The 25,202-nt window shown below is 41.5% G+C and overlaps 1 protein-coding gene across 2 annotated transcripts in view; it reads left to right on the top strand.

Moving 5' to 3' along the window:
- LOC142378219 (protein sidekick-1-like) overlaps positions 1 to 25,202 on the top strand; it is a 364,323-nt gene that overhangs the window by 289,371 nt on the left and 49,750 nt on the right. For both annotated transcript variants that reach the window (XM_075462488.1, XM_075462487.1), the window contains 8 exons: positions 2,539 to 2,730; positions 5,477 to 5,598; positions 6,467 to 6,579; positions 11,522 to 11,672; positions 15,011 to 15,251; positions 15,550 to 15,665; positions 18,378 to 18,564; positions 19,336 to 19,434. In XM_075462488.1, coding sequence (XP_075318603.1) covers positions 2,539 to 2,730; positions 5,477 to 5,598; positions 6,467 to 6,579; positions 11,522 to 11,672; positions 15,011 to 15,251; positions 15,550 to 15,665; positions 18,378 to 18,564; positions 19,336 to 19,434 — 1,221 coding nt within the window. The remainder of the gene's footprint in view (positions 1 to 2,538; positions 2,731 to 5,476; positions 5,599 to 6,466; positions 6,580 to 11,521; positions 11,673 to 15,010; positions 15,252 to 15,549; positions 15,666 to 18,377; positions 18,565 to 19,335; positions 19,435 to 25,202) is intronic.

The following is a 25,202-nucleotide window of genomic DNA, read 5'->3' as shown; positions in this document are numbered from 1 at the left end:
AGTGTGATGCATGACTGCCGAGATGCAAAGGGACACACGGGGGTTTTGATTCTGGTTACCCCTCCCACACTCCTGCCCCTGTTTGGCTCCGCACCTCTCATTATACGTGGGGGTGCTTGTGTGTCTGTGTGTCTTTACACCGGCTGCCTGTCCATCAGAGGATAGACTTTAAAGTTCTGATGCTGCTCTATAAAGCTCTGAATGGTCCAGGACCAGAACACATCAGTGACCCCCTGACCCAGTGTGAACCTCCCAGACCCCTCAGGTCATCTGGATCCGGTCTGCTATCAGTTCCCAGAGTCAGAACCAGACATGGAGGAGCTGCATTCAGCTTCTATGCTCCACATGTCTGGAACAAACTCCCAGAAAGCCTCAGATCAGCTGAAACACTCAGTGTGTTTAAGTCCAGGCTGAAGAAACACCTATTTTCAGCTGCGTTTCAAATCAAATCAAATCAAATTTATTTGTAGCACATTTCTTGTACAAACAATTCAAAGTGCTTTACATAAAATAAAAGCATTGCAGCAGGGAGTGGAAGAAGCATTAAAAAAAATATATATATATATAAACAAAAAATTAAATAAATAAAATATAATAAAAAATTAAATAAAAATACATAAAAGAATATAAAGAGAAACAAATAAAATCATTTAAATTAATTTAAAAACAAGCAACAGTCCAGATAAGTAAAAAGATTTCGTGCAGATTTCATGCATTTAATGCATACATTGGAATAAAGCTCCAAATCTGAAGCTTGAGTTTCAAAACTTAATCACATTTTAACTCCTGATTTTATCTGATTTTATCTATTGTTCTTATTTCTTTCTTTTTTGTTTAAAATTTAAATCATGCTTTTTATTTCTACTGTTTTAATGCATCTGTAAAGCACTTTGAATCACCTTGTAGTTGGATTCTGCTGTACAGATAAACCGGCCTTGCCTGTGATTGCTCATGTCTGCACCTTTGATGACCCTCTGCTCCTTCTCCTTCTCCTTCTCCTTCTCCTTCTCCTTCTCCTTCTCCTTCTCTTTCTCTTTCTCTTTCTCTTTCTCCTGCTCCTGCTCCTTCTTCTCCTTCTCCTTCTCCTTCTCCTTCTCCTGCTCCTCCTCCTCCTCCTCCTTCTCCTGCTCCTTCTCCTTCTCCTTCTCCTTCTCCTTCTCCTTCTCCTTCTCCTGCTCCTTCTCCTTCTCCTTCTTCTCCTGCTCCTTCTCCTTCTCCTCCTCCTCCTCCTTCTCCTTCTCCTTCTCCTTCTCCTGCTCCTTCTCCTTCTCCTTCTCTTTCTCTTTCTCTTTCTCCTTCTCCTTCTCCTTCTCCTTCTCCTGCTCCTTCTCCTGCTCCTGCTCCTTCTTCTCCTTCTCCTTCTCCTTCTCCTTCTCCTGCTCCTCCTCCTCCTCCTCCTTCTCCTGCTCCTTCTCCTTCTCCTGCTCCTTCTCCTTCTCCTTCTTCTCCTGCTCCTTCTCCTCCTCCTCCTCCTTCTCCTTCTCCTCCTCCTTCTCCTTCTCCTTCTCCTTCTCCTGCTCCTTCTCCTTCTCCTGCTCCTTCTCCTTCTCCTGCTCCTTCTCCTCCTTCTCCTGCTCCTTCTCCTTCTCCTGCTCCTTCTCCTCCTTCTCCTGCTCCTTCTCCTCCTTCTCCTTCTCCTTCTCCTTCTCCTTCTTCTCCTGCTCCTTCTCCTTCTCCTCCTCCTCCTCCTTCTCCTTCTCCTCCTCCTTCTCCTTCTCCTGCTCCTTCTCCTTCTCCTGCTCCTTCTCCTCCTTCTCCTGCTCCTTCTCCTGCTCCTTCTCCTTCTCCTGCTCCTTCTCCTCCTCCTCCTCCTTCTCCTTCTCCTCCTCCTTCTCCTTCTCCTTCTCCTTCTCCTGCTCCTTCTCCTTCTCCTGCTCCTTCTCCTCCTTCTCCTGCTCCTTCTCCTTCTCCTGCTCCTTCTCCTCCTTCTCCTGCTCCTTCTCCTCCTTCTCCTTCTCCTTCTCCTTCTCCTCCTTCTCCTGCTCCTTCTCCTGCTCCTTCTCCTTCTCCTGCTCCTTCTCCTCCTCCTCCTTCTCCTTCTCCTCCTCCTTCTCCTTCTCCTTCTCCTTCTCCTGCTCCTTCTCCTTCTCCTGCTCCTTCTCCTCCTTCTCCTGCTCCTTCTCCTTCTCCTGCTCCTTCTCCTCCTTCTCCTGCTCCTTCTCCTCCTTCTCCTTCTCCTTCTTCTCCTGCTCCTTCTCCTTCTCCTCCTCCTCCTCCTTCTCCTTCTCCTCCTCCTTCTCCTTCTCCTGCTCCTTCTCCTTCTCCTGCTCCTTCTCCTCCTTCTCCTGCTCCTTCTCCTGCTCCTTCTCCTTCTCCTGCTCCTTCTCCTCCTTCTCCTGCTCCTTCTCCTGCTCCTTCTCCTTCACCTTCTCCTGCTCCTTCTCCTGCTCCTTCTCCTTCTCCTTCTCCTTCTCCTTCTCCTTCTCCTTCTCCTTCTCCTTCTCCTTCTCCTGCTCCTTCTCCTGCTCCTTCTCCTGCTCCTTCTCCTGCTCCTTCTCCTCCTTCTCCTGCTCCTTCTCCTTCTCCTTCGCCCTGCAGGCTACATGCTTTGGTGGGAAGCGCCACGCACAGAGCTGAGCCGTGAGGAGCGATCCCTGTCCAACTCCACGCTGCAGTACCAGCTGACGGGCCTCACCTCCACCACCGCGTACACCCTGCAGGTGGTGGCGCTCACGGCTGCGGGCGGGGGCGTGGTCACATCCTCCACCATGTCCACCGGAGTTCCCCCAGGTACTGCAAACACATACAGTGGATGCTGAAAACTAGTGTGGATACACCCGTGCAGCAGAGTAAATATGAGTGATGAGCTCTCAGCGTGCCATTGTCTTTCCTCAGGCTGATAAGTGGCTGTTACTGTGCATCCATGAATCATCACCCACACCGCCGACATACTCAGTCACACACACAAGAGTTATTCATTTACAGAAACTCACAGAGCACTCATCAAAGCAGACAAAAAAATGCTTTTGTCTGCTTGATGAGTTCATGTGATTGGACAAAAGCCAAGTTGCCGTCATTATTAGTGCTGATTAACTACAAATAGCAGCACGGAAAGGATGAAGCGATAGATAAAAGGGGGACATGAGACGGTGAAAGAACAGGACTAAAGGAGGGAGAGGAGATTGAGCAGCATAATGATGGAGGAACAGAAACTGCAAGAGAATGCAATCTCCAAAGAACAGAAGAGCCAATTCTCTCAGAAATGGACAGAGTCGAAGTGTTTGAGAATGGGAAGAAAAACTGGGCTCATACAAGCAGGATTTTTGTCCTAACATTTTCTGATGACTAATTTATGAGTAAAAGCAGAAAAAGTGAAAGCAAGATGGATACAGACAGTTCTTAGATTCAGAGGTTATTCATTAATTCATGAAAGCAAAAGACTGAGAGAAAGACGAAGGACTGAAGATTAGGAAAAAGAACTGAAGAATGAACAGAGAGAAAGCAGGAGAGAGCCACTAAACATAGATTCTTCTTCGCTTTATTTATTCATGAATTCATGGAGTTGAGGGAATTTAGTCATTCATCTAAGCAAGGCAGCGGATATCAACATTTCCACATTATAACCTTTACAAGTTTGCTGCTTACATTTGCAGAGCAGTGGTGACAGTTAGCTGCAGATACACATGTAGATCGCTGCGTGCAGGCTCGATAACATAAGATCCTCATTCTTTTACACAATCTTTTACTAAATTGGACTAAATCCGTCTGGCTTGACTTGGTGTGCTGATGTGTAACAACACGTATCATTTGGTTTAACAAATAGGCTTAACAGACATGGGTTTTATCATGTGCAGCGAACGTGGCACTCATAATTATGCAGCAGAATTGATTGGATTACAGCGAGTCTCAGAACACTTACATCATCCAGAGACACCCAACATTCGCCAAACGGCAGAGAAAAGTGTTTGAAAAGTGGGTCTGCTGTGCTCAGCCTTGTTGTGTTTGAGTTAGAGGGGGGGGGTAGAGCAAAGTAGATCGTGGAACATGTTGGTTTCATCAACAGAAACAAGCTGCTACACATTAGATTTGTTAGCACATGATTTTAGAAAGCTGTTGCCAGACAAATGCCAGTTCAATTCAGCAGCTGTCAATGAAAACGTCTGCTCGCAAATGTGTGCTGCGTTTGACAGGTTGAGCTGTAAAAACCTTAGAAAAAGGGACATTTACTTTAGGCTGAAGTGAACGTGCAAACCGTGTTATTATTCCTCCTTTTCTCTGAAGGTAAAAAAAACAAAACAAAACGATAATTGTCCTCTGGTGACACCGGTTCACCTTAGCTCTCAGTTGGAATGACACAGAAGCAGCTATTCAAAATTTAATCTGTGCAAAGAAAAACCTGTGTTGACTCAGTGCTGCTCCACTCAGAGAAACATTTATACAAAATCAGTTGCTTTCCAATGACTTTCTTCTCCAGTTTCTCCATGAGAGGTGTTGTCTCATCATCTCTTCTCACTAAGACAGCTTTTATTAATTGGTTTTCATGCATTTTTAGTCTTTTTTTTTTTTTTTTTTTTTTTTAGAAAAACTGTAGCTGGAAATGGTTTGGACCTAAAACTCGTCAGCTCTGTGTAGTTGCTGTGTCCGGGATTCGGTCTGAGCCATCGGTTGAGGTCATCGTTTTCAAGTCAAAGTCTTCCTGTTTTTTTAGCTTTTTATCCCTCTTCGGCGTAGTCGGAGGCTGCCATAGTCGATCAGCTTAACCGCCCGCTTCCTGTGTCTCATTATTGCCATGTTGATGGAACAAAGTCAGAGTGAGGATGGGTCAAATGTAATTTCACTGCTTTGCTGCCTATTCAGACATTTTTAGGCTTTAAATGGAATATAGTGGACAATGCGTTTAATTCACACCGCTCCCGCTGCTGCTCAGATTAATCGTTCTCCATATTGTATCGTCCGCCTTTGGAAAAAATAAATGAATTATTCTGTCAGAGAAAAATACAGCAGCAAGTGCCCAAGCTTTTTGTTCAAATGAGATTTTCATGTATTCATTTTTTTATGGCCAAGATGGACATTTTTTTTCCTGGTTCACTTCTTCTTTAAGCCTCTTTTGTACGTAAGTCATTATTGGCAACACTGTTTTATTGCTTTGCTATCTGAGATAATCCATGTTGCACTTCTGACGACGGATTTTTCTCCCCCCCCCCCGCGTAAAAAAAAGTCTCTGGAGTAAGTTTTCTTTCTTTGCTGGAACAATTTGTCACGTTGCGGCGTCGCCGTCCCTTTCTTCTTGAACATGAAAGTGAGCTCTGTGAACAAAAGTGTTTTGCATGCGGTTGCAGCAGCAAGTTTTTCCATCTCAAAAAGTTTGAAAGTATTAAAATTTAAGACTTCTCATTTTGTAAATCACATTATTAGGAGTGCAGTACACTGACCTGTATGAGTTCATGAGCCTCTGTGGTGAAAAGTAACCTACGGGCACAAGCTGGATAAACGTTCTCTGCAGCTTCGTGTAAAGCACTTTTCTTTCTATCTGTAGAACTTCCTGGAGCTCCTTCTAACTTGGTCATCTCCAACATAAGCCCTCGGACGGCAACGCTGAGGTTCCGCCCTGGTCCCGATGGAAAGACGGCCATATCGAGATGGACGGTCGAAGGACAGGTGAATGTGTCATTACATTACATTACATTACGGTCATTCTGCAGACGCTTTCATCCAAAGCGACTTACAATAAGATAGATAGATAGATAGATAGATAGATAGATAGATAGATAGATAGATAGATAGATAGATAGATACTTTATTCATCCCAATTTGGGAAATTATTGTGTTGCAACAGCGTACAGAAAAACAAGCAAATAGAATAGAATAAAAATAGAGAGTAAACATCAGCTACAAACAAATCTACGGTATAGAATAAACATCAGAGAAATAAATATTAGCTATATACAAATCTACAGTATGAAGAGTAGGGTAAATAATAGTAATAATAATAAACATTAGTAAACTAAATAAATAAAAACAGATTTCAGACTGAACCAATAAGAAATATAGGGTATATGGATAATTTACATTATATTGTACTATGATGATATTTGTGCAAATGTTATTAGTGCAAAATGAGCAGTTGTGCAAATTGTCATTGTTATTGTTTTTAGGAGAGACTTCAAGCCTATTGAGCTTGAAGTTCTCTAATCAGTGTGTTCCACATCGGGAGGCAAAAGAACTTCAGGTCACAAGAAATCATAAGTGCATTTCCTTCCAAAACCAAACGACCAAGAGCAGAACTAGTGCGGTAAGTTAGGTACCGAGACAAATGGGAAGACAGTTTAGGAAACCAATAAGTGCGTAAGGAGCTGGGAGGAAACAGGTGATGTCCTCAGAGGACGGATCTGGGTGGTGTTTCCTGCAGAGATGGTTTGCAGCCTGCGGCCAAAGATGGGCAGCAACTCGGTGTCGCATGTGCACGTCTGCGGGCAGCGTCTGTGGTGAAACTGAACCGTTTGGCAACGTGCTCTCTCTTTCACAGGTGGTGAAGCAGGATGGAAAGGAGGAGGCATGGAGAGTCGTCTACCAGAAAGACAACCAGCCGGATGCAGACACACTGGAGATCCCCAACCTCACTCCGTTCACTCAGTACAGGTGAGCAGCAAACACGCTCAGACCACACAAGAACACACATTTAAGCACGAGCACAAGCATACACATATATTTATGTATATATACGTGTATATATATATATATATATATATATATAGATACACACCCCAACTTGCACACATCTCACTCTCCAGCAGTTTCTGCTGTATTGCAAGGCTCAGGTGAAGTTCGATAAATCACACAGATGCACAGAGAGACAGTTCCATCTGAGACTTTTCTGTTTGTCAGCACCTTCACAGCTGCAGCATGCAGATCCTTATTACCCTCCTGCAACTAGCTAAAGGGAAAGAGGGAGGAGAGGGGAGGAGAGGGGAGGAGAAAGTTGATGAGAAAGCTGGAAGGGCAGCATTAGGAGGAGAGGAGAGGAGGGATAAGAGACAAGGAGAACAGGAAATAGATGAAAAGAGAGGAGTGTCTGTAATCTCTTCTCAAGAGCTGTGAGGTTTCATTTTCTGATGTATCGGCGGCTCTTCCTCTTCTCCCTGTCCCTCTCCTTCTGTATCTCTCTGTCTGTCGATCCTCTGTGTTTATCCGTCTGTCGGTCTGTGTCTGCCAGTGAATCCGCCTTCTTCTGTAGTGGGATTGCGGCGTGTACACACACATCACACGCTCGTAGGGATTATGTTGTCACAGGCAACACCACTGGGACGCTAGATGAAGTGATTCACTCGTCTGTATTTCTTATCCCCTTCTTTAAGTCCCTCTTTACACCCTGCTCTCTATCTCCCAACACGGGGACAACAGCTCGTAGATGGAGTCACTTACATCCACCCTCACAGATCTCTCTCAAACACATGGAAGCATGAGTGCATTTAGAAGTAACAAACGTAACAAACTCTCCCTCATGCCTGCCTTTGTGTCTGCAAGTCTGCATATTTAAGTATATTTCTCTTCCTGACTGCATGTTCCAAACTTATTCTGGTTAAGACTTTTACTTGTGGAAAAAATAACTCAAATATCAAAATCGCATAATCAAAATATCTGTTGTTTGTTTATTTTTTAAGGCTCTGAAGTCTGTTTATGTAATTATTATTTTAGTATATACTCTATATCGTCTATTTTAAAATTAATATAACAAAAAAAAACATTTTTCATGCATTAACCAACCCAAAGAGCATGCAGTCCACCTCATAAATCAAAGAAAGGTAAATTGATTAAATCTGTGTGACATCTCTTCAAAGGTGGGTAGAGCAGCCAAAAATTGTACTCAAGTAAAAGTACTGTTACTTCAGAATAATGTGACTCAAGTAAAAGTAAAAAGTATTCATCCAAATGATTACTTGAGTAAGAGGTGAAAAAACTACTCAAGTACTGAGTAACTGTTGAGTAACGTCTGATTTATTTGTTAACACAAGCATTCAATCAGACAGACAAAAATACTAAATAATCATCTTTAGGCCAATTAGAGTTCATCCAATTGATAAAATAAATTAAAATTAATTAATTAATTACAAAATAGCTTAAATTAAAATAATCCAGGTAAATTCAAGAACTTCAATAAAAAATAAAAGAGACTTAGGAAATGTTTAAAACATCTGTAACCCATATGTAACCTAAAAAACAAACATTCACCTATCCATGGGGGAAAACGAGTTTAGGAAACTTAGCGCTACATGTTTCCTCAAGTTAGATGTTGAGTTTCTGCTGAAATGTGCGTTTGTTTTGGTTGACACAGAAGACACATAATGTAGCTGCTGTTTCTCACTCTTTGTAAGGTAAACATGCTTTCAGTATGAGGCCTCGTCTGCGTCTTCATTTCCCACCGTTGGTTCTGACATTTTTCATCTGTTTCTTTGTTTGTTTGCTACGACTGCTAATGCTAAAGCTAACCCGTCCCGCCGCTGAGATCGAGTACGGTCACGTGACCAGACCGCACGGCTGCGTCTGATTGGTGGAACACAGTCAGGTGGTAGAGCCTTTGGCGGAAGTCTCTCTCTCTGTCAGAATAAAACATTAAAATGAGGCGTACGCGGGGGGATAAAAATAATGAGGCGTAGAATACCAAAGAGGTAAGAAGAAAAGTAACCAGCTCATTGTAGCCTAATGTAGCGGAGTAAGAGGACAGTTTCTGCTGCACACATCTACTCAAGTAACAGTAAAAAGTATAGAGATTTAAAACTACTCATAGAAGTATAATTTTTTCAAAAACTTACTCAAGTAAATGTAACGGAGTAAATGTAACTGGTTACTACCCACCTCTGCACAGCACAAAAAGTCTGCTGTGATTCCTCTTTTATTCAGGCTGTGTGTGTAAACTGTAACGGTGGGATTTAACTTTATACCTGCTGACATGGAAGTTGACGTGCGAGGCAGATGGATTTTTGTGAGATCATGATCACAAAAGAAACCATCTCGCCAGGCATTCGTGGCCAAAAGAACAATCAGCATCTGGTGCTGGTAGTTGCTGGTGGGATTTAAGTGTGATAGCCAGCAGCTGTGGCTCCAAAGAGGTTAGCATGGATTAATACTGCACCACATCGGTGACATCACAACCTACTGAAAACCGACTTGCTTCATTGAGAAAAAGGCCAAAGAGCAACATGAGTGCTTTTGTCTACTAAAAAGATGTTTATCCTCCAACTTCCTTTGGCAAGAGCTTGATTTACGCTTCCCCACTCCATTGATGTGATTTGTTGAATCTAGCGCTTGACAGACGGTAGTAGACAGATGGCCCCTCCAATCATCCGAATCATCTGCCATGTATGTTTTCAAAGTGCCTTTCCAAACTGTTTCCAATGACTTCTTCTGTGATGGTGCTGTGTAAAAAAAATTAAATAAAATCATCCCGTAAATCAGGTTAACCTGAAAGTAAGAATCCCTGAAGAGAAAAACTGGGGTTCAAGAAACAAAACAAAACAGCAGGACATAACTATTAAAAAAAAAGGGATCCACATCACTAAAAGCATACTGATGGGAGCCGATTGTGGAGTCAGAAGCACCACTCATAGTTTCAGGGGATTGTTATTTATGTTTCAAATTGAATGACAGAAACCTTACATACTTTAATTATACTATACTATACAGTGGGAACACCCTTAAATCTGTCATAGTGGTGAATTATTGTCGGCTGGCCTTGTAAATGCTGGAATGTTTTGTTCCACGCCCTGTCGGATAAATAAGGACTGATGTTTTATAAAATAGCTTCAAGCTTGTGTTTACAGAACAAACGTGTGTGTCGATGGGTTTAGATGTATCTAAGACGTAACTGTATCTATTCATTTGACTAGAAAGCACTTTCACCACCTTAAATGTGCTCTGTGAATAAATTGCCCTTCATCTCAACCTTGAGCCCGACGAGTTCAAACATAATGATGATGTCCTTTTGTTTATTGTAAAAATAATTAGAAACAGCAGCATTTTTACTGCAGCAGCAATCAAATTCCCAGTAAATTCCCTGATGATTCTCTAGTCTTTCTATCAATAAACACATTTGGTCTTTCTCTACCTGGATAGCATATTTTCTATTCATATTTATTTTTTTATACTTGTATCCTATTGTATGTTGTTACTAATTGAGTTTTTGTTTGTTGTTGATACTAACCTGCCTTTGGGCATCTATGCAGCTGCTGAATACTTTAAATTTCCCTCCGGATTAATAAATCTGTCTATCTATCTAGCACCATTACATGTGGTCACCAAAAGTCTGCAGTCTTGGTGACCACATGTGAACCATAAGGCCATAAACATGCTGGTAGTTCCAGGAGGTTGTGTTTTGGGACAACTTTGGCCTCACCAGTATGTTTGCAGCTATCATTATTGCATCATTTTTGTCATGCTTACCATGGTATGTTCATATGTTAACTAGGGCTGGGCAACGATTAAAATGTTTAATCTAATTAATCACATGATTTCCCTGATTAATCACGATTAATCGCATTTGTACGCAGAATCCAAAAATGAATCCAAAAGTAGCGTATAGCTTTTAGCATTTAGTTTTATTTTAAATGTGCTGCCATATGAATGAAAGTGCCATAACATTTGTTGTGCAAACACACTTTTAACATCAGCATCTTTCTGTAGTTTTTATGTAGAAGCCTCGCTCCACTGTCTGTTTCCTTGAATGACTTGCTGCTATCAGTTGTGTGTTTTGCCTTTAAGTGATATTTTAGACTGGAACTACTACGCTGAGAAGACAATTCAACTTGGCAGAGTTTACAGATGACTTTGGTTCTGTCGACTCCGCCGTCTGGAAGAACTTTAACATGAAAATGGCCGAGTAAAAGTTCCGTACCCTTCTCCATGTTTGGTGGATCCGCCGATTACTTTCTTTTCCTGTTCCACAGCAGACAGCAGCAGACTTTTACAGAATAAAAGCCTGTGCGCAGCAGACTTTTACAAAATAAAAGCCTGTGAGCAGCAGACTTTTAGAATAATAAAAGCCTGTGAGCAGCAGACTTTTACAAAATAAAAGCCTGTGAGCAACAGACTTTTACAAAATAAAAACCCGGTTCGAGTCCCGCATCGGACGGCCCTGTGCTGCGTGTCGTTCCCCCTCTCTCTGCCCCCTGCTTCCTGTCTCTCTGAACTTTCCTATCCATTAAAGGCACAAAAGCCCCCAAAAATAATAAATAATAATAATTATAAAAAAAAATTAAAACTGTGTTAATGCACAATAAAATATTTATTGGCGTTAAATAATTAACGAGTTAACGCGATAATAACGAGTTAACTCGCCCAGCCCTAATGTTAACGTATAACCCACTGTTCTTGTATGCTAAACACAAAGTTCTGATGGGACTTTCAGTAAACGTAGAAATACTCAACCCAAAGTATTAAACCAGTACACACAACACCAATGTGCAATGCAGGCTTTAAATTCCAAAGACATTTCAATCTCCGAGTCGGTTGAGAGCTCCTGATCAGAACTCTTTTCCACTTTTACGATCAAAAAGACAATTGCACGACTGTTTTTTTTCATCACCAGGTTCAGGATCCAGCAGGCGAACATTGTTGGTTCCAGCCCCCTGAGTGCCCCCTCAAGGCTGATTCAGACCTTACAGGCAGCCCCTGATGCACACCCCTCCAACCTCAGCCTTGTGTCTGCCACACAGACCAGCCTCCGATTCAGCTGGAAGGTACTGACGCACACACCCGAATCTGAGAGCCATTAAGCCCTCTTCTGCCCCTTTACACTCATTTAAATCGTGCTAATTAGGCTGGGATTCCTTTGGTTTCTTTGCTCACCCTTTTCCTGTATTCGCTCTTATTTTTACATCGGAGTCCTTGTGCATGAAGTGCGTATTGTACGTTGGCTCACCAGCAGCAGGACTGAACAGGTTGAGTGGCTGACAGCCTGTAATCAGTGTCTCTCTTGGTTATCAGTGCTAACACTAATCTGTCACATTTCCCATTCACCGTTTTTTGGGACCACTACCAGCACAAACTGGTAATGTAATTTTCTCCTCACTGTCTCTTTTCTGCTTTTTGCTCTTGTTTCTGCTCGTCATCCCTCTGTCTTTCCTTCCATCTCTCTCTTTTACTCGCCCTTCCATTCTTCTATTACAACACAAATGGAGAGCAGAGTATTTTCCATTTAAGAGTTGGAATGAGAAAAAGAGCCTGTCAAATCAGACAGAGATGGGCTACCAGTGCAGCATGCTAATGGAATTTAACCTGTATGTTAGCGACGGGCCCGAGCTATGCTAGTTTTCTGCTATAATGGAACCATCACAATGGTTTTAGCCAAGGCTATTATTCTAAGCTGCATATTAAGGGCAATAAAGCTAATGTGACAGTCAGTGTTATGGCTCCTAAATGCTAAGCTGTGCTAAATCACTCGGGTATTTAAAATGACGGGGTGTCTCACTTCCTTATCATTTACACAGCACAGAGCAACCACTGTACAGTTCTGGTTAAAATGGTCAACTGTGGAATTATCCACTGTGAACAAACTCAACTTGGAGCTTACATGATTTTAGGAAAATGAATTGTGGAAGTAAGGCATCATCTCATGGAGGCTCTTTAGGAAGATGAAATTGCAGAGAAAAAGTGAGGAGAGGGTTCGGTTAGAGAAAATTATAAATGGAGGACTGAGATGGAAAAAGAGGTAGAATGATCGAGAATTGAGATTTCAAAGGGCAGAAAGCAGTGAGGCTTTTTCAGTGCAAATTTACTTTGACAATTTTTTTTGCTTTTGTATTGATTTAAAATACATGACGTAAAAAAAAAAAGAAATGCGATTGCTGAGGTCACATTAGAGGATCTGAATCCCTGGACCCAGTACCAAGTTTTTATGTCTTAGTATATCATTTATTAAAAAATAAATAATATAATAATATTATTATATTATTATAATAATATCACTATCACACATATATTATTATTATTATTATTATATTATTATAATATATTGTGTTTTTATTATTATATTTATTATTTATATATTATTATAATATAATAATATTAATATATATATATTTTTTTATAAATGATATACTAAGACATAAAAAACAATTTTCACAAGATTATTTTAATGGATTTACGTAGTGAGAATGAATCATTTAATTCAGCTCAGTTTATTCATACGGCGCCAGTTTACAACAAAAGTCCTCTCAAGGCACTTTAGAGATACGGTCCTATTCAATCCAGTTATAATCCCATTCACTTGAATTGTGGTGAGTTTCAGAAGCATCCAAGAAGCTGCTTTGTAATCTGCTTCTCAAATAACACGCGGCTGGTCTATTTTTGATGGATGGCACATCAAACAGCACAAAATATACACCATATACAATCAATTTATTTTAATAAAACACGGCATGCAGACTCCTGTATATCCCATCACTACGTAGATGTAACCCATGGCCTAGGGCCAGAAATCAGCCAGATAGAGGATTTGAGCCACGGATAATAATGACAGAGCAGCAGGGAGGACATGGTGTGGAAACAATCTGCAAGAGTGTTGGCAGTAGGTGTGACAGTTAATAAATACAACAGAAATACTTGAATTTGTTCAACTGAATTTCAGTTTTACAGTTGGGAACATGATACACTCCGGTTCCGAAATGCTGCCAGTGTGAAATAAAGTCGTTTTAAAACTGGACTGCAGCCACGACGCAGGTTTGGTTTCACCTGAGATGATTCCCTCTGAGTGAGAGCCGGTTATTGCTCAGGGATGAATGCATATCCTCCTCTTCCTCTATCATAATATTGATGATTAAACAAAAATATCTTGCAGCTCTAGTTTAAAATAGGCGAGGCTCATTTAGATAAGATATCAGACATTTCCATAAACCGATCACTTTTGAGGTTTGACGTCATAATCACTCTGATCTTTTCCAAAATACATGTGAGCGACTCTCTTCACCTTCAGTAATTCATGCCTGTATGTATGAATCATCTCCGTCTGTTTTCAGAAATAGGACAGTTTTTCTTCGAATCATTCTATTTTATTCCATCGCATGACAAACTTATCTTTTTATTCCTTTTTTTTCATGGAAAGCCCTTCAGCCATTTCTCTAACTCTATGAATTACCAAGCAGGAGGCAGCTCTTGGCTGCCAGTTGGTGACTCGAGCTGATTGCATGGGCTGGGATTGGCTCACTGATTCTCATTCATGAAACTGTGCAATGAAAATGGATGATGGAATAAAAACTACAAAATTCAATAATATAAGAACCTGCCCGGGAAGTGGCGTAAATCTTTTCTAAGCAGACATGGGTTTACTTTTACTCTTACACTAATGCATTTGTATTTGTTTAGAGTTTTGTAAGAATGTGTAACTGTCTTAACTCATTTGCAAAGTGCTTACAAAACCAATGCTCTTAACATTAAATGGGGGCTTGTCCGGGATCTTTAATACGATCCCGTGACTCTAGTTCAGTGGAAATTGTTTGGTTTGGGTTTTGGGGGTGCCTCTGTAGGGTTTGCTCAGAATGGCTCACTTTTTGGAACATCCTTCTCTTGATCCATCACTGAAGAGGCCTCCCAATTTAAACCTCCACTTTTGGATAGCTTGACTAGCTCGTGCTGGACTGTGACTTTTCTCATGTTTTTTGTATGTTCTGAAGGCGCTACCAGAACCCGTTTGTAGCTCGGTTGTTTTTGAAGAGTCCTGTGTTTTGGTTTTATGTTATTTTGACTAACGCTGGTTTTGAAGCCTCTTGGTTTGTTTGATTTTGTTTTGGCTTCGTTTTGGTTTTGTTTTGAGTTTTGAATTACCTCTCTAACTTTAAGATGTAATTATTTGTTTTGGAGTTTTTCTTTTATTTAGGGGATTGTTTTAAGACCCACTTTTGGATTATTGTAAAATTTCAGCTTTAATTCCACGAAAAAGAAAACTTAACAATAAACACTTATCATTATTACTATTTTTATTACTATTTTTATTTGATTTTTTTTTTTTCTATAATGTTACACTGGCTGAGCTGGGTCGTAACATTAAATGCTCTGCTCTGTTTCTCATCCTTGCCTTCAGCCTCTCCCAGAGTCCGAATACAACAGTAGTCCAGAGTCTGTGGGCTACCGGCTGCGTGTATGGAGGACAGATGGCCTGGGGAAGAACAGGACTAAGGATGCTGAGGGTGGAGGGGACGCCGCTGAGGCCACATTAGAGGATCTGAATCCCTGGACCCAGTACCAAGTTCAGACACAAGCGTTCAACTCTATAGGACCCGGGCCGTGGAGCCACACTGTCAAAGCACTCACCGCCGAATCGGGTATGAGCACAGACCTCGTTCGCTTCTCCTTCTTCCTGTTTGCAGTATCCAACAGAGAGGCCTGTGATTGTACTGGCTGGGCATAAGAAGGCAGATGGATGAGAAATAAAGTGCTCCAATTACCTTCCTGTGTCTCCTCTCATCCTTCCACCTCTCTCTGCCCTCTGCTGGCTCCCTCTGTTTCAAAGAGGGAAGATTTGATGGAAAGAGGGAGGGGAAGATGATGGAGGTAAAATCGAAGATTGGTTCAGAGAGTGAAGTAGCCTGTGTGCATGTGTTCCCTTTGTGTGTTCTTCAGTTCCGTCTGGGTGTCCGGCGAATGCGACTGCTGAGGCAGTGAGTTCCTCCAGGATCATGCTCACCTGGGCTGCTCTTCCTCGGGCACAAAGGAACGGAGTCCTTCTCGGGTATAAGGTGAATAAAAACACAAAAAAGACATTCTCACTTGACCCTTTCGGCCCATTATCACGTCCTCCAACTCCGCTGAGCACTCTCACTCTCACACAGATGCAAACAGAAATCTGATAGAATGTGAACATGATGTAATATCCTGTAACCATTTCAGTTTGTTCCTCTTGCACTTTTGCTTTTAAAAACAGCTTGCTGCTGTAATTATGTTCGGGGGCATGTGTGTAATAGTATGCATGCATATTAGAGGAGCTTTTCTGCTTTCATAAAACAGCACTTTGTGCCATGTTGTAGGTGAAACAATAGCTGGATTATTCAGTGGTGTAAAATGAACAATAATCCTTAAAGCCGGTCGGTTTTGGAAGGTACTTTATCTGTTATTCAAAAACGTAAAACTGCATTTTTTTGGCAAGAAATTGCAATGTTTCCCGTGTTTATTCATGGTCTGAATATGCTTTGGAGGAGGTTCAGCATTAGTATTTATGTCCAGACTTCCCACCCACTTAAGCAACTGCCGTGCATCCACATTCTCCATGTCAGAAATCACCCTTTTCTTGTTTCTACAAAACACGGCAGGGATGACTGTCGTGTTGCAAGCCCAGGTGGTTGGTTGACATATCGGGATGTCCAACGTCTCTAAAAATACACACACCCTGCAGCAGTTTATTCAAATTTCACAATCAAGAGGAAAGCGCTTAGAAAACGTCGATGTTTTTGCAAGGCTGCCTTTCTTAGTGACCCTCAGCATCCATCAGAACAGCCATATATCCATCCATGAGTTGTATGTCTATTTGTTGATCTAAAAGTGGCACTGAGTGCGCCTCTTGGACATGGCTGTGTTATGACTGCATAAATCTGCAGAAGGAAAACAAGCTCTGTTTGGGTGATGTAAAAAAAAAAGTGCTCCACCTCCCAATCCCCCTTTTTTTTTTTGAGAATGTATAAAATCCAGGTCACATTATCCACCATGCCCAAAGCACATCACACCCCACATCTGTGTGTTTTCTTGCGCCTTCCTGTGGATCTTACTGAGCGGCGTGTCTGCCATGTTAATAGATGAGAAGTGGCTGCCAGCAGCAGCTTTTTTACACCTTTCTTCCCCCAGTAGATGCTGAAGAGTCGCCCCTCTTCCTGCTGTGACTGCCTCACGTCTATTTTTGTTTTCAGACATTTAAGCTCGGGGTGACGTTTTCCTTAAGGTGTTTTAAGTGTGTAATATTCTAGTTCAAGCTCACAAACTTGAAAAACAAGTTTTGTGGGAGTTTTTTCTTCTTTTTGTTGATTTTTTTTTTACACATGGCTGCAAGCGTAATTTTTATTTCAGCAACATACAAATCCTATATTTCACACCATCACACGATCTGATGAAAGGACCAGACACGAACGGTAAAGTCTTTTTCTTTGTGCTTCTATCTCCGTCTCTGAGACACATCTTTGCACAAACTTACATGTTCCATCACTGACTTTGCTATGATGAACATCCCCAGCGTTGCTCTGGTTTTGTTAGTACCCTGCAGACACTTTCCTGTAGCTGGGTGTTCATTTTTAACTGGATTCTTTTGTTCTTACAGCTTCCTTTTTACAAACAAATAGTCCTATGATCCCTTGTTAATTAGCCTGTTAGTTATAGAATCAATTTTAAGATGCTTGTTTTTAAAGTATCAGATGATCATGTTTCTGCTTTGAGTATTTAGTTTTGGCCTGATTGCTGCCTAACTGTCTCCATAGTAACACAAATGTACTTCTTCTAGTATCTTGCTGCTACTTGGGAGCAGTTGCAGCCATATGTGGGCTACAGTTTCATGTACCGGTGCTGTTGTTGGTCTTTTATCTTTTCCCTGCAGCTAAAAAGACAGACGTCATCACATGCCTTGAGACTGAGTGAAACTAAACACTGAAAATTATTTAAATGATCAGTGTAATTGTTGTTTGCGCTTTTTTGTTCATTATCAAATTTCCCAACTTTAAATTCCACTTCAAGCTAACTTGTAGGCAATCAGAATTCAACCTAAATGTAGCAACATTTTCAAAGGGCTGCACATAAGCCTGTCTACGTTAGCCAACCCAATATATTTTGCTCTGCATGGGGTGACTGGACTCTTATTTAAAGGTTGTTTTTTCTTTGCTGATGGTATTTATTGTCAAAATCAAATAAAATTTATTTGTAGCACATTTTAATGTACAAACAATTCAAAGTGCTTCACATAAAATAAAAGCATTGCAGCAGGGAGTGGAAGAAGCATTAAAAATACATAAAAGAATATAAAGAGAAACAAATAAAATAATTTAAATGAATTTAAATGAACAAGCAACAATTATTATTGAAACAAGCAATTATTGCATGAATAAATACAATTCTCTCATCTATATTTCTCATTGTGGTTTAAATTTTTACTTTATTCTTTATCATAACTGTAAATTATGTTGTAATACTTTGTGTTTTAAAGGTTTTATCAATGGGAGGAATGGATCAGCGGGAGCCTCGTTTCTACAGCATGCACGAGTGAAACATTTTTGACTTAGCTTGTTTAATGGTCAGTCACTATACTGTAGAATACTGGCAACCTTGTCATATAAAGTTACAAAAGATAGTGGAAACTCAGGACAAATAAGCAGCAGCGTGAGTGACGGGTTCCTGTCGGGTTTAGTTGTTCATTAGAATGTACCGTCTTGTGGATGTGAATTCATGTCCAACATTGTTTTTGTCATTGTTCACAGGTGCTGTACAGTGAGAAAGACTCTGAAGGCCCTCCTGGTGTTCAGGTGACAGAAGGAGAGGGAAATTTATCGCTGCTCCTTGGGGCCCTTAAAAAATACACAATGTACGAGCTGCAAGTGCTGGCGTACACACGGATGGGCGATGGCCCACCCAGCAACCCCGTTCTGCTCAGGACCAAACAAGACGGTAGGAGCTCCATCTCTGTCTCTGTTTTATTACTGGCCTTTGTCCAAAAGTTTTTCTTCAACTTCTCTGCCTCCCTCACTAAATCTCCAGCTGTTCTTCACCTTTTTACACTTTGCTGTCAGAGTGTGAGTGTGTTTGTGTGCGAGTGTGAGGCATCGGATGCAGAGACCCGGTAACCACTGCAGACATTTCAGAAAAGCAGCAACCTGGTGTGTCAGAATTATGAACCGCAAGCAAACACACACACACACAGGCACACACACCATCATCCTCTATCAAGCAGTGTCACGTTTGAAAAGTTTTTCTCATTTCAGGATGAAACAAGAACAGGGAAGTCAATTCCCTGCAATGTATAATGAACCTCCACTCACACACACTCACACACACACACGTACTGTACACCCACAAATGCACTCACACATTCAAGTTGACATGTATTTGCTGATGTGGAACATGCACTTTTATCAGGAATAAAGTCAACGTCTGTGCGAGGCGGGAAGAAAATTACAATTCCTACACTGTGTCCTTTTACGAGTGCTTTCTGAAATGTGCATCGTTGGCAAGCATCTGCACATCTATTTGTGAGCCTTTGTGCCAACATGCTAACATGTTAGAATATAAGAGCCAGATGCTGGGATGCTGGCCCTCTCATTACGGTAATGAAGGAGTTCTTTTCAGCAGCTCCTTTGGCTGCTTTTTTTTTTTTTTAAACTGGATATTGATATGCTTTCATTCTGCTGCCAACTCCCTTTTTTCTGTTTTGCTTTCCAGTGCCAGGCCCCCCCGTCCGCATGATGTTTCCAGACGTTCGAATGACATCAGTTAGGGTGGTCTGGCAGCCGCCCTCCTTCCCCAACGGCATCATTTTGGGTATGAAAGCAAACACTGACATACACAAGCGAGCAGACAAATTACTGAAGGACAAAAGCTCAGGCTATAGGAGAAATTATTTAGCAGTTTTTAAAGGGATAGTTCGCCTCTTTTGACATGAAGCTGTGTAACATCCCATATCAGCAACATCATGTATGAACATCTTCTTACCCCCTGCTGCGTCCTGTGAGCAGAGTTCCAGCCTCGTTTTGGTGTTGATGAAGGTAGTCCGGCTAGTTGGCTGGGGTTTAAAAAATAAAGCGTTTTGCTTCTCACAACAATATGCGTTCAACAGAGTAATACATTTGCATCACAAAATGGTTCTCCAGGAAAAAGTCAGACCTCACAATCTCTTGGCCCTATTTTCTCTCCCTTCGTATCACTGCCTGCTGTGCAGACCGAGCAGCAAACACCGTAACAGGCGCGGCTGTCGGCAGGCGGCAGCAGGCAGTGATACGAAGGGAGAGAAAATAGGGCCAAGAGATTGTGAGGTCTGACTTTTTCCTGGAGAACCATTTTGTGATGCAAATGTATTACTCTGTTGAACGCATATTGTTTTGAGAAGCAAAACGCTTTATTTTTTAAACCCCAGCCAACTAGCCGGACTACCTTCATCAACACCAAAACGAGGCTGGAACTCTGCTCACAGGACGCAGCAGGGGGTAAGAAGATGTTCAGAAATGATGTTGCTGATATGGGATGTCACACAGCTTCATGTCAAAAGAGGCGAACTGTCCCTTTAACATGTGCAGGCAGATACAGACACATTCTGCTGTGAACCTTCAAGGGAGGGAAGGAAGTAAGAACCATAAAATGAAAGAGAGCTGATTCTGTGCTTTCAAACGAGGGTCAGTTTCCTCCATTTCACGGCTGAAATGTTTGGAAGTTTATCTATGTTTGAGTGTCTGTGTGTGTGAGTGTGAGAGCAGTGAAAACAGTAACTGAGAAAATGTCTGATGCAATGCTGAAGACAGTTTTCCACATTGATACATGGGCTTATTTATAAACCTGTTTAGATTTATGAAATTCACTGGATTCTGAAACAGTCGAGCATCAACAGTGCAGCGTGAAGCAGACAGAACAGGTGACAGAACAGGTGACAGAACAGGTGATGGGGATGTGTGAGCTGCTGAGAGCAGGGAGGGAAATACAGAGATGTGCAGAGGTGAGAAGAGGGACAGGAGTGTGCACGTGTGTGTGTGTGCACATGTGTGTGTGTGCACTGAACAGAAGGAAAGAGCCGGTATTTGTCCTCTCAGTAGGGGAGGGAGTTGAGCAGGACAGTTTGAGTGATGTGTGACTATATTGCTTTGGAGGGAGGACATTTAGTGCGACACCACTCAGTGACAGAGGGATGAGTGGGAGGGCAAATCCCTCTTTTCATTGCACTGACACACAGAGACACGCAGTCCTGCTGTGTCCTTGTTGAATGCACGGTGTTTGTGTGTGTGTGTGTGTGTGTGTGTGTGTGTGTGTGTGTGTGTGTGTGTGTGCGTGTGTGTGTGTGTGTGTGTGTGTGTGTGTGCGTGTGTGTGTGCAGAGGACTGGTTTCTGCCATTTCTCTTTGGGTTCTCAACCCGTGGAGAGCCGACCCAAAAGGTGGACAAAGGAGAGACAATAGCAGTGAAGGTGTCCAGTCCAACGTGGCACAGCACAGCGACGCATCTGCATTCTCCCACAACATCTTTGAACATAATGCGCAAATGTATGACGGATACAAATACAAACTACAGTCCTGTTCCATAATCAGTTCTGATGACGATTCAATGACGAGCGTCCTTACGGTAAAATCACAAAACAGACCATTTAAATGTGTGAATTGGCTCACCGCCTGCGCTGCAGAGCAGTTTATGACACAATCTATTTTATAACTCTAAACCAGTGATACTCACTATTTTTTTCACCAGAGCCACATTGGCAGCAAAATCAAGGGAAGAGACACTTTTACCACAACATACTAAAGTCCCCTTTTTGCAAATATGCATTTCTACATATAAAACATCCCACAAACAAAGAAACAACACAGCCAATACATTTTCAATTAAGACCACATTTACCTTAAAGTGATACTCCGGAGTAGATTCAACCTGGGGTCATTTGAACCGTGATATCCAGCCAAGTAGCCCACCCGCAGTTTTTTCGATATTGGCTGAACATCAGCTGAGTTACAGAGTTATCCCGAATAGCTTCGTACAAGGGTTAATGGATCCTGGCAGTATCTCCAAAATTACCACACTAAAATCACATGCCATGACACCAAACTTCTACAGGAGTACAAATATGGTCTGTACTCACAAAACGATGCATTTGGAAGTTTGTACATAGTCCAGGAGTTTATTAGTATCAACACAAGCCTGATAGCTTCTCTGCAGCTAAAGCTGCGTCGACGTCACTCCAGGGAGCTGGGAGCTTCAAAGTAAGATGAGGGTTGATCTACTACTGTAGACAACAAAGTATATGCTATATTCTACATGTTTTTTTATGAATTTTTATGTTGTAGAGTTGTGAAATTATTTTATCAATGGAGAAATTGAGCAGCCTTGCTTTGTTGTCTACAGTAGTAGATCAATTTTTTCAAGATTAATGACTACCTGACAAACAGACCACAGTTTGTCAGACTGAATTGTGTGTCTAACCAGGTGATCAGCAGCACAGGAGCACCACAGGGGACTGTACTCTCACCATTCCTTTTCACTCTGTACACTTCAGACTTCCAGTACAAGTCAGACTCCTGTCATCTACAGAAATATTCAGATGACTCTGCAGTTGTCGGGTGTATCAGAGATGGACAAGAAGCTGAGTACAGAGAGCTGGTGGACCGCTTTGTGGCATGGTGTGGGAACAATCATCTCATCTTGAATGTTAACAAAACAAAGGAGATGATTGTAGATTTCAGGAGAAACAGGGTCAGATCAAACCCTGTTTCCATCATGGGAGAAGAAGTGGAGGTGGTTGAGGAATATAAATACCTTGGTGTTCATGTGGACAACAGACTGGACTGGAGACACAACAGTGAAGCAATCTACAAGAAAGGACAGAGCAGACTGTACTTCTTGAGGAAGCTAAGGTCCTTCAAGGTTTGCAACAAGATGTTGCAGATCTTCTACAAGTCTGTTGTTGAGAGCGTCATTTCCTCTGGCGTCATCTGTTGGAGCAGCAGCATCAGAACCAGGGACCTAAAAAGACTCAACAACCTGATAAAGAAGGCTGGTTCTGTTCTGGGGACGGCTGTGGAACCTCTGGAGACAATAATGCAAAGAAGGATTTTGCATAAAATCAAGAGAATTATGGACAACCCTGAACATCCTCTCCGTGAGACTGTTATCAGAAAACAGAGTCTCTTCAGTCAAAGGCTTCTTCAGTTTGGATGCAAAACGGACCGCTACAGGAAATCTTTCCTGCCCACAGCCATCAGCATCTATAATAACTCCTTGATTTAATTGAGCTACATCAACATTTAATTTCCCTCTGGGATAAATAAAGTATTTTTGAATTGAATTGAATTGAATCAACCCTCATCTTACTTTGAAGCTCCCAGCTCTCTGAAGTGACGTCGACGCAGCTTTAGCAGCAGAGAAGCTATCAGGCTTGTGTTGATAATAATAAACTCCTGGACTTTTTTCAAACTTCCAAATGCATCGTTTGGTGAGTACAGACCATATTTGTACTACTGTAGAAGTTTGGTGTCATGGCATGTGATTTTAGTGTGGTAATTTTGGAGATACGGCCAGGATCCATTAACCCTTGTACGAAGCTATTCGGGATAACTCTGTAACTCAGCTGATGTTCAGCCAATATCGAAAAAACTACGGGTGGGCTACTTGGCTGGATATCACGGTTCAAATGACCCCAGGTTGAATCTACTCCGGAGTATCACTTTAATACTGGGATGAGCAGAAGCTGGCGTGCATGTCCTTGACTTTCTTCATGTTGTATTTGTAGTTTGTTGTTGTAATCATAGTGAGACATTCAGGATGAGCATGGTTTCTGTGCTGGTTTTTGCCCTTTTTGAATTAAAAACCGATCCATTGTGCCTGCATCTAGCGCTGGCTAAAGGAGCTATTCGCTGTATGCTATTTGAAAAAAAATTGTTATTTAAATGTTAATTAAAGCTTGAGGAGCCGGATGTGGCTCGCGAGCCGCGCAATGAGTATCTCTGCTATAGTGTGAAAAAACATATTCAACAAAAAACAGTTTGCATTAAGTAAACTTTGAGTGTGTTAAATGTGAGAAAAACAATGACAATGTCACTTAATGACACATTTAAACACAGTGGCAGTTTAATCGGGTGTGGTGATACACAAATCATAGCAAAATTATCCCAAATTACAAGAGTTGCTGTAAACAGGGGAGTTAATTAGCAAACAGAATAATGTCATCAGTATGCCCACTAACTTTAATTAATGCATTCATAATCTTGCATTTAGAACAGCTTTGAATGCAGTCGAAGTAAACAGCCAACAAAGCGTTGCGTGAAACGCTTGACACAAACAATGAAACGTTAACCAAATTAATTGGGAACACAGTGTGTGGAAAGCCCTGATTTGACTTACATTAGGTTTTCTCTGCGTGTTCAATCCTGTTTGGGGGATAAAACACTAACAAGCCTGTAGGTTGGCGTTTGCATTTAGCACGTTCCGAGCCTCAGCGGGAATCTGTCCGCAGCTCTGGTTTAAACTATGCTTGTTTGTTGAAACTATTGCAAAAGTCTGTATAGAAATATGAAGTGTTTTACTCGTTTTTATTACAAACTGAACTGTTCAGCCGCTTAAAGGTGGATTTTTGCAGCTCTGGTAGTTAAAAATAAACACCACATCTTTGAACTTATCTGGACTGTTGCTTGCTTTTAAATTCATTTAAATGATTTTATTTGTTTCTCTTTATATTCTTTTATGTATTTTAATGCTTCTTCCACTCCCTGCTGCAATGCTTTTATTTTATGTGACGCACTTTGAATGGTTTTGGACATGAAATGTGCTACAATAAATTTGATTTGATTTGATTTGACCAAAAGGAGACAGTTTTACCTAATGAGGTACGTTTCCAATCCCATTTAAGATCAGTTTATTCATTTATAAGTCTTCTGTTTTTTTCAGCCTGTTGATTGCTTTTCAAACACAAGCTTGTTATTCACCAGTCTAGAAGGTTTTTCTTTCCTTGACTGCTCAAAAGTAAATATTTACTTTAGTTCGGTCTCTTTTTATATCATTTTGTACCTTTGCTGCTGAATGCTGTTTCTCTGTGGGAGGGGGGGGTGGGGAAGGTCGCTTGGTAGGAGTTTCTGCTGTTGTTGTGATTAACTTCTACATGGCTCTGTTCTCTGTTTATGTATTTTAATGCTTAATGTATTTAATGCTGTTTGTCTGTTTGCTGATGCCAGCACCGGCTACTGCTTCCTCTTCCTCTTCCTCTTCCTCTTCTTCTTCTTCTTCTTCTTCTTCTTCTTCTTCTTCTTCTTCTTCTGTGGGCTGTAGGGCAGAGTAAACACAACGGTGATTCACACCCAGTTCAGTGGCACATATTACAGGAAAACCCAAATCTCTGTTAATTACCTCATAGGTATTGCATTTCCCAGTTCTGTTGATGGCTGTAGTTTGAGTTTTTTTGACAAAGAGCACCTTTAAATCCAAGATAAAGCAATACTGGACAAACGAACGTATTCCGCAGAAGGTCAGCGAGAAACAGAAGCTGCTCATCCTGAGTGCTTCCCGCTCGGAGGTAACATGAGACATACTAGGGCTGGGTGAGTTAACTCGTTATTATCGCGT

This window comes from Odontesthes bonariensis, chromosome 4 (assembly GCF_027942865.1).
Source record: "Odontesthes bonariensis isolate fOdoBon6 chromosome 4, fOdoBon6.hap1, whole genome shotgun sequence".
In the NCBI taxonomy this organism is placed as follows: Eukaryota; Metazoa; Chordata; class Actinopteri; order Atheriniformes; family Atherinopsidae; genus Odontesthes; species Odontesthes bonariensis.
This window is presented reverse-complemented; position numbering and strand designations above follow the sequence as displayed.